Source organism: Gopherus evgoodei, chromosome 3 (assembly GCF_007399415.2).
Source record: "Gopherus evgoodei ecotype Sinaloan lineage chromosome 3, rGopEvg1_v1.p, whole genome shotgun sequence".
NCBI lineage: Eukaryota > Metazoa > Chordata > Testudines > Testudinidae > Gopherus > Gopherus evgoodei.
In genome coordinates this window covers 118411601-118426995 of record NC_044324.1, presented here as the reverse complement: position 1 = coordinate 118426995, position 15395 = coordinate 118411601, and the positions used below count along the sequence as shown (strand labels likewise).

The following is a 15395-nucleotide window of genomic DNA, read 5'->3' as shown; positions in this document are numbered from 1 at the left end:
TGTCACTTAGCAGTGTGAAAAATCCACAACCTTGAGCAATGTAGTTATATCGACCTCAACCCCTTGAGCAGACAGTGCCATGTCAGTGGGAGAGCTTCTCCCACTGACATAGCTACCACCTCTCATGAAGGTGGAGTTATTTTCAGCTTAGATCATCTTCACCAGATGCTACAGGGGCAGCTGCCCCGATGTAAATTTGTAATGTACACTTGTCCATACTAAGACTGCCACAGCTAAATACAAGATTGAAAAGATAGTTTAGCATAAGTAGTTAGCACATATTTTAAGGGATAGTCATAGGACAAAAAGGGGGGGGTCAGTGGATTGCAGATTGTTGTAATAAGCCATAAGTTCAGTGTCTTTATTAAGACCATAATTATTAATGTCTAGCAAAGTTATGAACTTAAGCTCCCATGCTCCTCTTCTGAAAGTGTTGTGCAGGTTTCCTTTGCATATGAAAGGTCAAATATAGGAGTGACTGCTTTTTATGAAAAACGTTCATCCACAGGTGATATGGTGTGTTTTTCATTTATCATTTTCTTGTGTGAGTTCATTTGAGAGCATCATGATGGTCTTGTTTCACCCACATAGTTGTTATTGGGACATTTAGTGCACTGGATGAGATACACCGCACGTTTTGACAGGCATGTGTGGGACTCATGGATTTTGAAAGGTGTGTTGTGGGGAGCGTCGATCACTGTAGCACTGGAGATATGTCTGCAGGTTTTGCATCCGTTGTTCTGGCAGGGTCTGGTGCTCCTTTGAGTTCATTTATCTGCTCTGTGCGGAGCTTGCTTTCAAAGCTGGGGAATTGTTTGAAGCCCAGAAGTAGGGATTTAGGAAATGTTTCTTTCAGGATGGAGTCCCCATCGAGTATGGGTTTAGTAGTTAGATGATACTCCATATGGTTTCAGTGTTGAGGGGTAGGTGACAACTAGGAGTGTGTGGTCTGAAGGGGTTCTATTTCTGTATTGAAGCAAGTTCTCTCGGGGTATTTGGGTGGGCAGTTCCATGATGCAATCTACTTCTCTGGTGAAGTGTCCTTCTTTGGTAAAGGTGGTTTTGAGTGTGTTAAGGTGTATATCGCTGGATTTTCTTCTCAAAGCATATTCTGTGGCACATGACTGCCTGACTGTAAGATAATAGATTTTTTGATATGTTTGGGAATGGTTACGGGATCTATGAAGGTAGGTGCAGTGATCCCGGGGTTTCTTGTATATAGTTGTCTGTAGGGTTCCATTGTTGAAGCGAATCATGGCGTCCAGGACGTTGATGCTAGTGACCTCATCATTACAATTCAGTTAAAAAGAAGAAAACAACTGTGTCCCAACTGCATATTTATGGCATCTTAGGCCTTATCTACACACACAAGTTGTACCCATTTAAGTAAATCTATTTCTTAGAAGCCTCAAAAGGAAGATCTTGACAGAGTAGCAGAGAAGATGTTTTCCTCTATTACTGAGAGTTTTTTCACATTATATTCAAGAGGCTGCATTTGAGATGCATTTGGATCCAACCAGCTCTGGAATTTTAAGTGGCATACCAAGTGAATTTTTTGAATGCCCCTGGCTAGATAGTGACTATGTCACATCTAGATTTTGCCACAGTTATCCAAGCCATGACTTTGATTCTTCTAGAATGGATTACTGCAATGAACTTTATCATGGGACTCCCCTTGAAGACCACTTAGAAGCTTCAGCTAATGAGGCACAAGTCTGTCCAGCTGCTAAGCAATATTAGCTGCAGACAGCCTGTTAACATCAGCTATACTGGTTTCCTATTGAATTTGAACCAGAAAGTAAGGTGCTGACTTTGGTCTACAGAGCTTTGCTGGGTTTTCCTGATTACTTAAGAGATTGCCACTCTCCCCACGTACCAACATAACAGCTGAAGTCAACTCACGCGTATCAGCTAACAGTTCCCAGATTTAGTCATCAGGGACCTAGTGACATGGTATTTTCAGTTAGGAAAAGGCCCTTGACTCACTTCCTCCACTTTTCTGACAGTAACAGAATGTGATGACTTTTAAGACAATCCAAGACTCATCTTTTAACAGGCTTTTGCCTGGAGGTTGCTGTTAGTGGGTTGATGGGTAGGTTACCTTATTTGACTTTTTGGATAAAAACCATTTATTAAATTTTGTGCACTTGCCCAGGAGCTTTAGCAGTGGACATGTTTTATCAACATTCTCCCAGTAAATAAATAGGAAGCCATGTAACTCAAAAGTATAGGTCTGGAGAATGTTATCTTTAGAGAAGAATGCGGAGCAAATTTAATAGCCTCTGCTTTCCCTTGCCTTGATTCCAATACCACGGTTATTTTTTGTCAAAAGTATTTTACAACTGTTACTTAAGCAGGATTACGAGCAAATGTGATATGCCTAAGGATGAAGAACATAATTTTCACATGTTAAATCACCATTTCAATTATGTTTTATCCATAACATGTCATTAATGGGTTAGAGTAAAAATATATAAAAAAACAGAAATAAGAAACATATGAACTATAATACAAAAGGCATGTTAATGCAGTAACTAGGAACTCAAACACTACTTGCAATTTCTTTCAAAAGTTTACTTTCTTAGGTCTGCTATAAAATAGTTCACCCAGAACCTGTATTTTTCACCCATTCTGCTCCTAACTAGGAGCTATGCAAACATCAGTCAATAGCAGCAAAGCATACATTCAAGGGCACAAGTCTTTTAAAATGACTTCTAAAGGCCTAGAAGTGTCTAGTTATGCAAAAGTGAAAGACAGTAAAGATATTTATTAAATAGCTAAACTGTATTGCAACTTGTTTCTACCTTCTCAACCTTTAATAGTATATCTTCAGGAACGCTCTGTAATGAAGAAAGCGCAAACATTTATTGAAAATGAGCTCAGTATTACTTTATATCTATAGATAAAATCTGCCATTAATACTTTTAAAGCAGGATTATAAACTGATATGAAGTTATATCCAATGTTTAATACTGAAAGTTCTTCCCACAGATGAGGTTATTCTTAAACGTTTAATTAAACAAAATATTTTAAAAGACTAATGTAATCAAATGGAACTCTGAAGATTCATTGTTTGAGCTAGTGTTGCAATCTAACAGCTCCTGTTAGAAGATTCAGGGTTAATTCTTCCATTTAAGCAACTTGAAGCTATAGGAAACATCCTTCTGGGGCAAAAAAAAAAAAAAAAAAAAAGAAACCAACCCCAACCCTGCAAATGGAACATTGTGCATGTTTGACACAGGCCACTGTCCAGTTTGCAAAAGATGTTCTGAAGCAACAAGAAACTTTCTAAAAAAAAGATACAATTTCTCTCAAAGTGTTAGATTTAATCAAATTTACTGACAATGCTTTTTACTGAAAAATCTATGTTTTTGACATTGTTTCCACTGTCCTCACAAAATGAGCAAAAGAAAATGCCTCCTTTGTAGAAAGGACACTTACAGGAATTTTTGCATAGACCATTGTAAGCACTGACAAAAGAAATGCATTTATCATTTCTACCGAGAACATTTGGTTCAGGTGAGTGTTCTGAAAAAATCAGACTCTCAAGACCACTTTTAAGGGGAGTTTCTTTCCTGATGTTGATTTACAAGACAATTTTAAGTTAATCTAAAAAGGAATTGTCAATGTTTGTGGCACAGAGTTAGACACTGTGTGACTGTTGCTCTGGATAGTTATTTCAGTCAAGTGGGGAATCCCAATGACTGTAGGACTGGATGTACCAACCCTGCACTGGGCTCACGGAGGCGCCCCAACTCGACCTGCAGGGCCCCCATCACAGGATACATCAAGTCATCTAGATATTTGCCTAGTTTTACAACAGCTACGTAAAAAGCACTAGTAAAGGCAGTACAAACTAAAATTTCATACAGACTATGAAAAGTGTATACTACTCTACATACTATACACTGAAATGTAAGTACAATATTTATAATCCAATTGATTTTATAATTATGTGGTAAAAATGAGAAAGTAAGCAATTTTTCAATAATAGTGTGCTATGACACTTTTGTGGGTTTTATAAGCAAGTCGTTTTTAAGTGAGGTAAAACTTGGGGTAGGCAAAACAAATCAGACTTCTGAAAGAACATAAGAATGGCTCCATTGGGTAAGACCAAAGGTCCATTTAGCCTTCCATCTGTCTTCTGGCAGTGGCCAATGTCAGGTGCCCCAGAGAGAATGGACGGAACAGGTAATCATCAAGTGATCCACCCCTGTCGCTCATTCCTAACTTCTGGCAAACATCCTCAGCCGTGAAGAGCGATGCAAATCATTCATTTAGTTTCTCTGGCATTATCGTCCTTGAGTGCTCCTTCAGCACTCAATCGTCCAGTGGACCCATTGGTTGTTTAGCAGGCTTCCTGCTGCTGATGTAGTTAAAAAAAAAAATTGCTATTACTTTTTGAGTCTTTGGCTAACTGTTCCTCAAATTCTTTTTTGGCCTTCCTAATTGTATTTGTACACGTCATTTGCCGGTGTTTATGCTCCTTTCTATTTTCCTCACTAGGATTTAACTTCCACTTTTTAAAGGATGCCTTTTTGCCTCTTACTGCTTCTTTTACTTTGGGTATCGTAATTTGGAAAGGTTGAGAACCACTGCTCTAGTGATATTGTATAATGCTTGTTTTTAAAAAGCAGAATACTGTGTGGTACTGAGTCAAACACCATACAAAAGTCTAAATATATTACATCTATGGAAGTCACTATCAATCAAAATTATAATTTCATTAGAAAATAACAAGTGTGTTTGAAATGACCTATTTCTCATAAAATTACGTTAACCAGCATTAAAAATATTCCTGTTTTTAATTCTTTGTCAATCAAATCTGTCTCAGCTATTCTGTTATTTTGCCCAGGATTGATTTCAGGTTAACCAGTCTATAGCTATCCAGGTCATCCTGTTTGCACTTTTTGAATACTGGAAACATTATCACTCTCCCTACCTTCTGGAATTTCCCTAGTTGTCCAAAATTTATTAAACATTAACATCAGTGGGCCACAGATCTCTCAGCCAATCCTTTTAGGACTGTTGCATGCAAGTAATCCAAGACTGTTAACTTAAAAATACTTATCCCTAGTAGATATCTAATATCCTCAGTTACAAATGGACAGGAAAGCATTTCATTATCCTTATATGATATGAGTTCATCACCCCATTTCTTTCCAAACACAGAACAGTATTTACTGAACATTTCTACTTTTTCTATATCATTAACAATTTTATCTATCTCCATCTAATAAAGGGCCTATGTCATTGCTAGGATTTCTTTTGTTCTTTAAATATGGAACTTCTTATTGTCCTTAAAGCTTTCAGACCCTTTTCGCTCCTGACTTTAGCTTCCTTCATCAGTTTTCTGCACTACATAACTTCTCGTTTATATTGATTGCTATCTATTTCCCCCTTTTTCGATTTGTTATATACTGCCTTTTGATTTCTAACTGCTGCCTTTACTTTGCCACTGAACCAGTATGGGCTTCTTTTGGAGTTCTCCACATGAACTGTATCTTTGGATCTGAGAGCAGCAGCTGTATAAACCAAACAGACTGTTAGATAGAAAGAATGCAAAATTCTCATAATCCAGCTGAGCTCTAAAATTTTGTTTAGGGAAAAAAAGCCTACTTGTCTACTATTTGCTTTATGTGAGCATGAAAGGGCAAAATTATGTCTTATACTAGAAGGACCCAGATACTGGCTTCACCATCGTTGTTTCTTCTATGCCATCCAACTCTGAGAAGTGCAGTTGTTCCTCTTTTCAATATTCAGAATGCTCTTCTCTCTACAGCTGCAGCTCTGGGATCTCCTGCTGCCATTTAAGGTGCTCCATTTTCCAGTTAATCCTCTTCTCATACTGATTTCTGCTCCTCCATCTAGAACACAGTATCTCAGTTTCCCATGGGGGTGTGAAAGGATGCACTGACTGTTTAGGTTTAAACTGAACAGAGCTTTGAGTGTCCAGCAGGAACCTAACTAGAGGCATTGAAGAAACAGATGGTGGTGTTCCTCATTGCTTAGATGTGTATTCCTCTTTGTTGGAACATACATGTCTTTTGTGGGGAGGAGTTATCAGTTTCAAAAGACAGAATATATATTTGGTACTTTCCCCTGATCATCTCTTCTACTTCATGGTTGGCTAGGATTACCTGGGGGAACAGGGTAGCACCGATCCTGCAAGCTATGGCTGATTTCTGGCTACTGTGTATCCTGATGGATCTGCTGCTGAAAGAATGTGGAGTTGCTTGTTGGTCACTCTGATGCTTGCCTGTTAGCTTTTTTCCCCTTTACTGGTCTGTTTCTGTGGGGGTGGAAACGTTGAGCCACAGGAGAACCACTGGAGCAGTTACTCCATTTCCTTGCCTGACCTGTTGTCTTGGTAATGGGAGTCTATAGAAGAACCACCATTATCAGTAAGCTCCCCCTGCAGCCTCTCTGCTGGAGGTGGCAAAGATGAGATGCTCAAAACGGAGAGTTAGGGACATAGGCATGTGCATGGGGTGTGCCCAGACACAGCTTAATGCCCGCGGGCCAGATCCAGACCCTCAGGGCACCGGATCTGGCCTGCGGGATTTGCCCCCTTTGGGGCCGCAGGCCCCACGCCACTCTCAGAAGTGGTCAGCAAGGGACCACATCCCTGGGGTCCTGGGGGAGGGGGAGAAGGGCTCTGAACCATGGCCAATGGGAGCTTCGGGAGAGGTACCTGGAGGCATGGCAAGGGCAGCGCGCAGAGCACTGTGGGCCCCACTCCCCCAGGGGCCGCGCAGGGACGTGGTGAGCGGCGCAGTGTGGGGCCAGGGCAGGCAGGAGGCACCCCTCTTGCACCCCACCCAACTTCCTGCCCTGAGCCCCCGCCGCACACCTCCCGCACCCCAAACCCCTGCCTAAGTCCCCTGCCTGCACCCTGCACTCCAACTCCCTGCCAAGCCCCTGCCTGCACCTCACACGCCAACCCCCTGCCCTGAGCACCCTCCTACACCCCACCCTCAACTCCCTGCTCTGAGCCCCCTGCTATATCCGCACCCCTCCTGCACCCTAGCCCCCTGCCTGCACCCCGCACTCCAACTCCCTGCCGTAAATCCCCTGCCTGCACCTGGCACCCCTCCTGCACCCCAACCCCCTGCCCTGAGCCCCCTGCTGCACCCCACACCCCCATGCACTCCAACCCCCTGCCTGCACCTCACACCCAACCCCCTTCCCGGAGCCCTGCACCCTTCACCCCCTTCCCTGAGCCCCCTCATACATCCCCCACCCCTCCTCTGCCCCAATCCCTTGCCCTGAGCCCCTTCCTGCACACCACACCCCCTACCACACTCCAACCTTTATAATGTTTGTCTTTTTTTTAAAAAAAAATTCCCTGGGCGCACACCCTAATGAAATGTGCTGTGCACGCCCATGATTAGGGATATTCTGGCATGAGACTTCCATGGTCTTGGCAGCATAGGCTCCTTTTCCTCTTCCTACCAAATCTGGAATGTGAAAGGAGAGAAGTCTGCCTGGCTGCTTTCCCCTATACCCAGCCTGACAACTTAAGTCACAGGAAGTGATGCATACGCTCTCGCTCCAGCCCCTGAGCAGATGAAACTGTGTAACTTGAGTCCTTGGAGACTTGGGTGTAGGGGATGAGCTGGAGGGCAAGTGGAAATGTGAATTTATGGGGCTAGAGGCTTTGCAGCCTTTCAGAGCAGTTACTTTGCATCTGGGTGCTTCTGCTTTCTAGCTTCCTCTGAGTGCTGGGATTCTTCAGATTCTGATACCCCTATTCCTCCTCCTCTATCCTGTGCTGGGCGTGCAAACACAGAACCCAGGCTAGAAGCCCCCAAATTGTCTGGCTGCATAGGAGACCGATCATGTGAGTAACTAGGGTCTGGAATCCTTGTTGGAGTCGGTCACGTTGGTTGTCAGCTAAGGATGTACAGTTTATATCAGCTCAAGAGCCCAAAGATTGTACCTCATATGATTCTTTAGAAAGTGTGTCTTTAGCCTTTGTTATGCCTCAGAGACCTTTGCTATCTATTCTTCTATATGCAGTGTTGTAATTGTGTTGATCCCAGGATATTAGAGAGACAAGGTGTTGAGGTAATATCTTTTAATGGACCAATTTCTGTTGGCGAGAGACAAGCTTTTGAATCTACACAAAGCCCTTCTTCAGGCCACAAACTTCTAAGGACAACTGAATCTTCCACTTGATGGAAACAATCGGAGTCTGAAAAACAGGTAAGACCTTACATCTTGGGATGTGACATTAAAAAAATGTAATTGATTTCCATCTGCTACTGGGGGGGAACAATGTTCCAAGCACCCGGATTATAGAAGATTAAAAACTGCAGTTTGAACAGTGTTGGTTAGTTATGATTAGATGCAGGTCAGATGGTAATGTAAACTTAGAATCCAGGTTCTTGTGTGAAAGCACCTTTGTCTACCAAGCTCTTTAAGGGACCCATTCATTTTTCACTGCTGTCAATGGGCATTCTTCCATGGGTTTAAGCCCTAAGTGAAGCTAAATCCCTTCTCCTAACTAGCATAGCTGGGCTAAAATCTGGGGGCATGGGAGAACAAATGACCATTATCAACTATCTTTGAGAAAGATCACAGCAAGCATCATTTTACTCTGAACTCTCTAGTCCGGGTATAGCTGTGGTATTTCCTGACTGAAAATTTTTGCCAATTTCCATTTGGATAGGTTCTATCCCATCCCCATTCAGAACTTCTGGCATTAGTTTTTCCACAAATGCTACTAAGACCACATATCCTTCTGCTACTAGGACACCAAGTGGTATAACATTTCAGCATCTTATTCTAAACCACCTTTGACTAGATGTGAAATCTGCCTGTGCAAGTCTGCAATGGCTTTCTTTATATCTCACTGTCCAAAGATTTCAACCTTTTTGTCACACTTTTCCATCAGGACTAATTCAATAAATTCTGCAGAAATACCTTCAGTTTTATGTTATAGAAATGGAATAGAAGAACATGAAACATCTTGTTTAGACTTTATCTGCTCCAGTATGTTCCAATTTTAAATCTCCTGCTGTAAGAGTAAGAAAGAGCAGGTGACTCTACCACTGGCAGACATTCTTACTTTAAAGTAGTCCTGGTGGTTGTTCTCATTTTTACCAGGCATACTGACATCTCATTCAGCCAGGTCTGAAGTCTTTGCCTGAATAAGCAATCTGCTGTAAAAAGTGGCTAGAACCAAGTCTACTTTAGTTACTTGCAATTTTTAATTTAGAATTGGCTTTCCAGAAACTAGTCCTGGTGGTGCTCAACATACTTATAAAGTGACAATTCGTGACATTAGCAGTACATTTGTGAACTGAACTTTGGTACTTGCTGACATCAAACATCACTTTTTAAAAGATATCCATCATTTGTTGCACCAAAAAATGTATATAGTACTTTAAATTTTACATAGTGCAACCTCAATTACCAGTAGTGAGAAGCGCTTTTCTTTAAATGGGAGAGGAGGAAGAGGACTTAGGCTTCCCCATTTTCCCTCCCCAGTTCCCCTGGCAATCCTCTCTCTTGCTGGTACATTATTTCTTCCCCAAGTAAATGCACACTATGTTCATTACTAACTGATAAACACTTGTATAGATATAAAATTTCTATGCATAAAGGACAATACACACAACCTGTATATTACACTTATGGAGGAAATACTGGATGTGATTCCCTCTAGATCCTACGATCACAAGAGTGAAGCTGTAGATGGCAAAAAAACCCATCTACACTGACATTCATAATTAACTGCTAATATACTGAGAGCCAAACGGTAGAACAAAGCTTTAACAGACTAAAACCGTGTCTTTGTGTCATAGCTGGAAAGAAGCAATCAATGATAAACTGTATACCTGTGTAACTTACCTCTTCAGTGAGCTCCCCAAATACCGACAAAACATCTAACAGGAGACTTGCAGTATAAAAGGACTTTATCATGTTTCTACAAGAAACAAACATAGTGCTAACTTTAGTTTCTTAGGCTGAATATCACTAGTATTAGGTTTTAAAGGTAAGCATTTTTAGGCCTAAAAATCTCTAAAAGTAGATTTGACAATTCATATCTTAGTTGTTACAATTTTTCATTGAAGTCAGGTGCACATTCATTTTTTTCAATGAGTTTAATCTGGATAATCCTACATAAGTATTATTTTAATAATAAAGTCTTAAAACAATAACACAGACAAACTGAATAAGGAACTATTTGACATGTAGCACCACAGCAATATTAAGAATTCTGCTTATTATTGGTGCTTAAAAAATGAGTTAAGGAGATACTATAAACTTTAAAATTATATGATGTAATCCCTCCACTCAAAATTTCTAATCTTTGCTGCTAACACCACATGATTAAAAGAATTTTCCTTATTATTAGAGCTTTGATGTTTCTTTCAGATTGGACAATGAAAAATAATTAAATCAGTTTCACTTTTGTTTATAGTCAAAGTCACTAACTTTAACTTTGTCATAACACTATTATCAAACACTATAGAGAAATGTTTATTTGTTAAAAAAAAAATTGTCACTGAAATTTACAATAAATGAACATAGTTTAAAAAACTTTATCCACAATATTTGGATCTAGGGGTCAATTTAAATTGATAATGCCCCTTTAACTATAAGGCAAAATACAGATTTTTTCAAAATTGATCTGGAGTTCTGCTCTGTATATGCCAATTCGTAAGACATTCTAATGTATTTTCATAAAAATAATTAGCCATTATTATTATTATTTTCTAGTAATACCATAAATCAAACCACATTAGTGATGTGTCATCACAGATATTTTTGTCGTACAGCCGTAGAAATACTTTTGTCATGTTTGATGACGATGATTCAGTATTGGTCTCAGGAGTCTTTCTTCTTAGGTCAATATAAGGCTGTTTTCAAAACGAGGTACATAATTTGCCAAAAAAATAAGGCATTATGTACTGAAAGCCATTCAGAGATGCTAGCCATTTTATAATGGTAGCTTTAAGGGGTAGTGATGAACAGGTTTAAAAAAACCCACCAAGAGCAATCAGCAGATAACAACCCAATGTTTTTTCCATAAATCAGGAAAGAACGACAGAGTTTGATTATTTGAATTTCTGGATTCTTGTCTTCATTACCTAATCTAAGTAATAAATCTAAAGATACTTTCAGCCATTTGCTTTCATTCTTCACTTACTTGTGAAATCGCCCAGCTCTATCTTCATTGTCTGCATATAGAAACATTTTCAAAGCATAATTCTCCACATGGGCACAGCCAACTATTTCCTGAGTAATAGCTTCATTATCACCCAGCTGCTTTTTCATCTGAAGCAAGTTAAAAATACATATCTGGTTACTGACTAGTTCCCAGTAATTGAATTTCAAGGACATAGGATCAGTTTGCTAATTCAAAACAATCCAGATGCAATTAAACACAGAGACATGATTAACAACTTCACTCCAGTTTCTTGTATTATGACAGAGCGCAGCCTTTTGGGGAGAAAATATTATGAACTAATAGCTCTGCTCTGAACTATGTGTATTAACATAGAAGCATTCTTCACAATGGTCTTTAGAAATACTGAAAGAATATGCACACATATTGCTGGGAAGGAATATCTAAAGTACTGTACATCATTTTTTCCACTATCTGAAAGACGATATGTTCTGAACTCTGAGTAAGGATTGAACACTACCCAATTCATAATGTGTGTTTCATAGAGTCACACTGTAGATCAGTGTGACTATATATTTTTTATGTCTTACAAAACATTTTTGTGCTGCACATTATAGTATTTAATAAAAACTCAGATCTAATAAAAAGGAAGTCCCAGCTCTAACCTGACTGCTCTAAAGACCTAAATATTTACTGGAATGCTCAGTCTAAGCAGTGAACTGCAATTCAAAGACCTCTTTTCAAAGATGTTACAGAGTACAAGAAGCCTCAGGTTTCCTAAAAAAATCCGCAAAGTAAATAATACTAGTACAGTTACAACAGGTGGATATAGGGCTCCTGAATAGACTGACTGTTTGCATTTAAAGAAATCTCAGTTTATCCTTACAGAACAAAAAATAGGAATACTACACATAGCACAAACATACAACTTCTATACTGCCAAAAATTGTAAAGGCAACTTTGAATGGTATTTTTTTTTTTCCAAAGGGTGCACATGAATAAAGTTTAATTTTACAGGATAGACATCTATAATATTAGGAACCCCTACAGCAATGTAAAAAGCACACAAAATACCCCAAAACAGCCCCTTGAGAGTTTAGACCTGAAATGTAAACATTATCAAATAGTTCTCTCTCTTTACAAAGGTAAATTGAACATGATTATCATCATAGTTACGTTACAAAACAACTGGTATTTGAGAAAGCTTAATTTTCTTCCCAGTGAATTATCATTATTTGTAAGTAATTTTGTCAGACTCATATTTGACCTAAAACATGCGAACTTGTAGTCACTGCTTTTATTTATTGAAGATGAACTCTGCCATTTCATGCAGATTTCCTTAGCCAAGATTTTACATATAAAAGGGGCAGTTTTAATAAACATACTACAGTATAAAGTAATAGATATTCAAAGGCTCAAATAGCACACATGTGCCTAACTCTCATTGAAAGTCAATGGGAATTAGGTATCTAAAGTTATGCCTTTGAAATTCTTCCCCAGAGAGCACTGTAGTGCTGAGGCTGGACATTATGTACTAAATTATGGTTTATAATTCAAACCTAAAAGCATGCACAATGGATTTACTTTGCTAGAACCATGTAAGATAATACAATTATCTAATGCAGAGATATATCCTCACAAAATATGTAAAATATTTTATAATGCAGTAACAAATATACAGTATTAAATAATAATTAACCACGATTATTTACAAAATAATGATTTTCATAAGAAATTTTGTTCCTGGTAATTTCCAGACAGCTCAGTTATTATTCTTTAAGCCATGTTACTTTTACAGTTATACAGCATCTGCATCTGACAAAGCATGATAACTGTTTGTACCTCACCACCCGTGACAAAGTCTGACCTTTCACATCCATAAAAGCTCAAAAAGCCCTGAGGAATATTTAAGCCAGACCAGAAAGACATTTCTATGCGTCTGCTGGCTAGTGAAAAAGAATTATGCCTGTTGTTTACAAATCATCATCGTCTCCTTCAGAGAAGGTAAAATGACAAATAACCCAAAAATGCTAGCCTGTGCAAGCACTAAAAAAAAAAAAAAAAAAAAATCTGATGCTTAACCTTCCAACTATACTTCTGTCTCCAGCCTCCCATTCCTACGCAAGAGAGAGAAAAGGGCAACAATTAACTAACAAAAAAATGACACATGCAACATCCTCAATTCTCCACAGCTGAGCTTCAGACAGGGGCACACCATGGAGACAACTTCTTATTGGATTGGGTAGAGGCCACATCTCAGTGCTCAAATTATTTGACCTTTTTTCAGATATGAACCAAACGGTGCTATTGGACCACCTAGATAACACAGCTGAAGTAGATAGTGTAGTACTACTGCTCCAGTCACTTATTTCCAAGAGGATTCAGAGAGTGGTGATGGGAAATTGCTCTTCTCCGAGACACAGAAGTTATTTAATCTCCCCCTTTTTTTTCCCCATAAGACCATTTGAAGATGTGGCGTGATACAACACGCTCCAATGACAACATGTCAATGCCACTTTCCTGTATACAGCATTTTCGAAAGACAAAAGCTATGCAAGAATGTCATTATGCCAACAAGACAGGAGTTACTGAATTAACAGCTAGCTCAGACTGAACACAGACAAGACTGAGGCAGTGCTGGTAAGAAAAATGCTTTGAAGAACTAGCTGGTACATTGTTCTTGGCTTCATATTCAAATAATGTAATGCTTTCTGAATCCCTTTAACACATCCCTAAGCTAAGGCATCAGATAGTATCAGTGGTATTAAAAAAATTAAAAAAAAAATCCTCCTTCCACTGCAGTTTGCTAGTAAACTTTACTATTTACTCCCAGATGAGGCTCTGGCCACAGTGATTCATGCATTAGTCACCTCCAGATTCAATTATCACAATTCACTCTATTCTAGGACAGATCATGAACACAATGCAGATACTCCATCTTGGGATGCCTCTCTGCAGAGTGGGATAGACTTCCATCAACACTTCACTTCTGTGTTCCCTCCATTGCTTACTAGTCCTTTCTGATTACATGTTCAAAGATTTGTTATCAGAGATCAGAATAGCTCAAAAAACGACCACTTTGAGGACACATTGCAATATCCTTCATAACTGGCATGATGGTGATAAAACAATATTTTCCAAGCATAGCTTTCCTTCACCAGGGAGGAGAGAAAGGAAGACAACTCTATGAAGGGCAACAGGAATTTTACATTAGAAGTCATTAGGTGGCATTCAGTTTCTATAACTTTACTGATGTATTCAACCATGCATTTCCTTTTCCAATTTACTCCTCTTCAGTTTAAGATACTTTTTTCTTTTGCACAGTATTGGTCCTTGATCTCAGAGGCTCAGATGATTATTTACATAATAAGTGAGTAAGATTAAGGTTGCCACATTATGAATTCTTGACTGATCGAGTTCAGAAGTTATGACAGATCTTAACATTTTAGATTGTTATGTTAGTTGACCTTACCAGAATGGGAAGAGATTTATTCCTTCCAGCAAGACATTTGGGGTAAGATTTTCAAAAGGAGTCAGCACTGGGTTAACCACATCCACTGATGTCAATGGTAAAACTCTCATTGACTTCAGTAGGAGAAAAGATATGCCATGAATGAGCACTTTTGAAAATCCTATCCTTAGGTCATCTAATTTCTCAGTAGAGTTTAAATAAAGTATCATTGTAACATGTTTACTTCATGTGGAATTTTATTGTAAACATTTTGTTTGTATTAGATTTCAGTTAGGTTTGTGTAAATATATGTAGACTCTCTCCCCCTTTTCAATCCTAATCTAAAAACAATACATTACAACAATTAAACAGTATGCTTGCACCTATAGGTTTGTTTCATTAAGTAATGCTAAGGGAGGCAATTCCAATTCTTTAAAGATGAATTTTTTAAAAGTGAGGTAGTAGCAGATTCTGTAATAGTAAAGCAAAAAAACAACCACCCCACAACTACTTACAGTTTCCAATTGATCCATTAGTTTGGATAAAAATTTGCGGCACTCTGGGGTTTTACTGTCAAGCTTCATCCCAGTCTGCATAGCATACAAACGGCCTTAAAAGAAGAGAAAATATTAAAAGGTCACTAATGAAGTAAGTAAGTAAGTAAGTGTGTGTGTCTCTCTCTCTGCCCCAAAACCAGATATTCTTAGAAACTATTTTTCACATTGTAAAATCACAACTCTAACCCTATTGAGTGTTCAAGTACATTCGTTATTGCAGATTTCGGGCAAACTGGATTCTGCAAAG

At 38.9% G+C, this 15395-nt stretch overlaps 1 protein-coding gene across 1 annotated transcript in view; it reads right to left on the bottom strand.

The window, feature by feature from the left end:
* Nucleotides 1-15395, bottom strand: part of VTA1 (vesicle trafficking 1) — a 76879-nt gene that overhangs the window by 37625 nt on the left and 23859 nt on the right. The window contains exons 2-4 of the mRNA XM_030556453.1: nucleotides 15107-15201; nucleotides 11162-11289; nucleotides 9859-9934 (exon numbers count right to left, since the gene is read on the bottom strand). Of these exons, the coding sequence (XP_030412313.1) occupies nucleotides 9859-9934; nucleotides 11162-11289; nucleotides 15107-15201 (299 nt within the window). The remainder of the gene's footprint in view (nucleotides 1-9858; nucleotides 9935-11161; nucleotides 11290-15106; nucleotides 15202-15395) is intronic.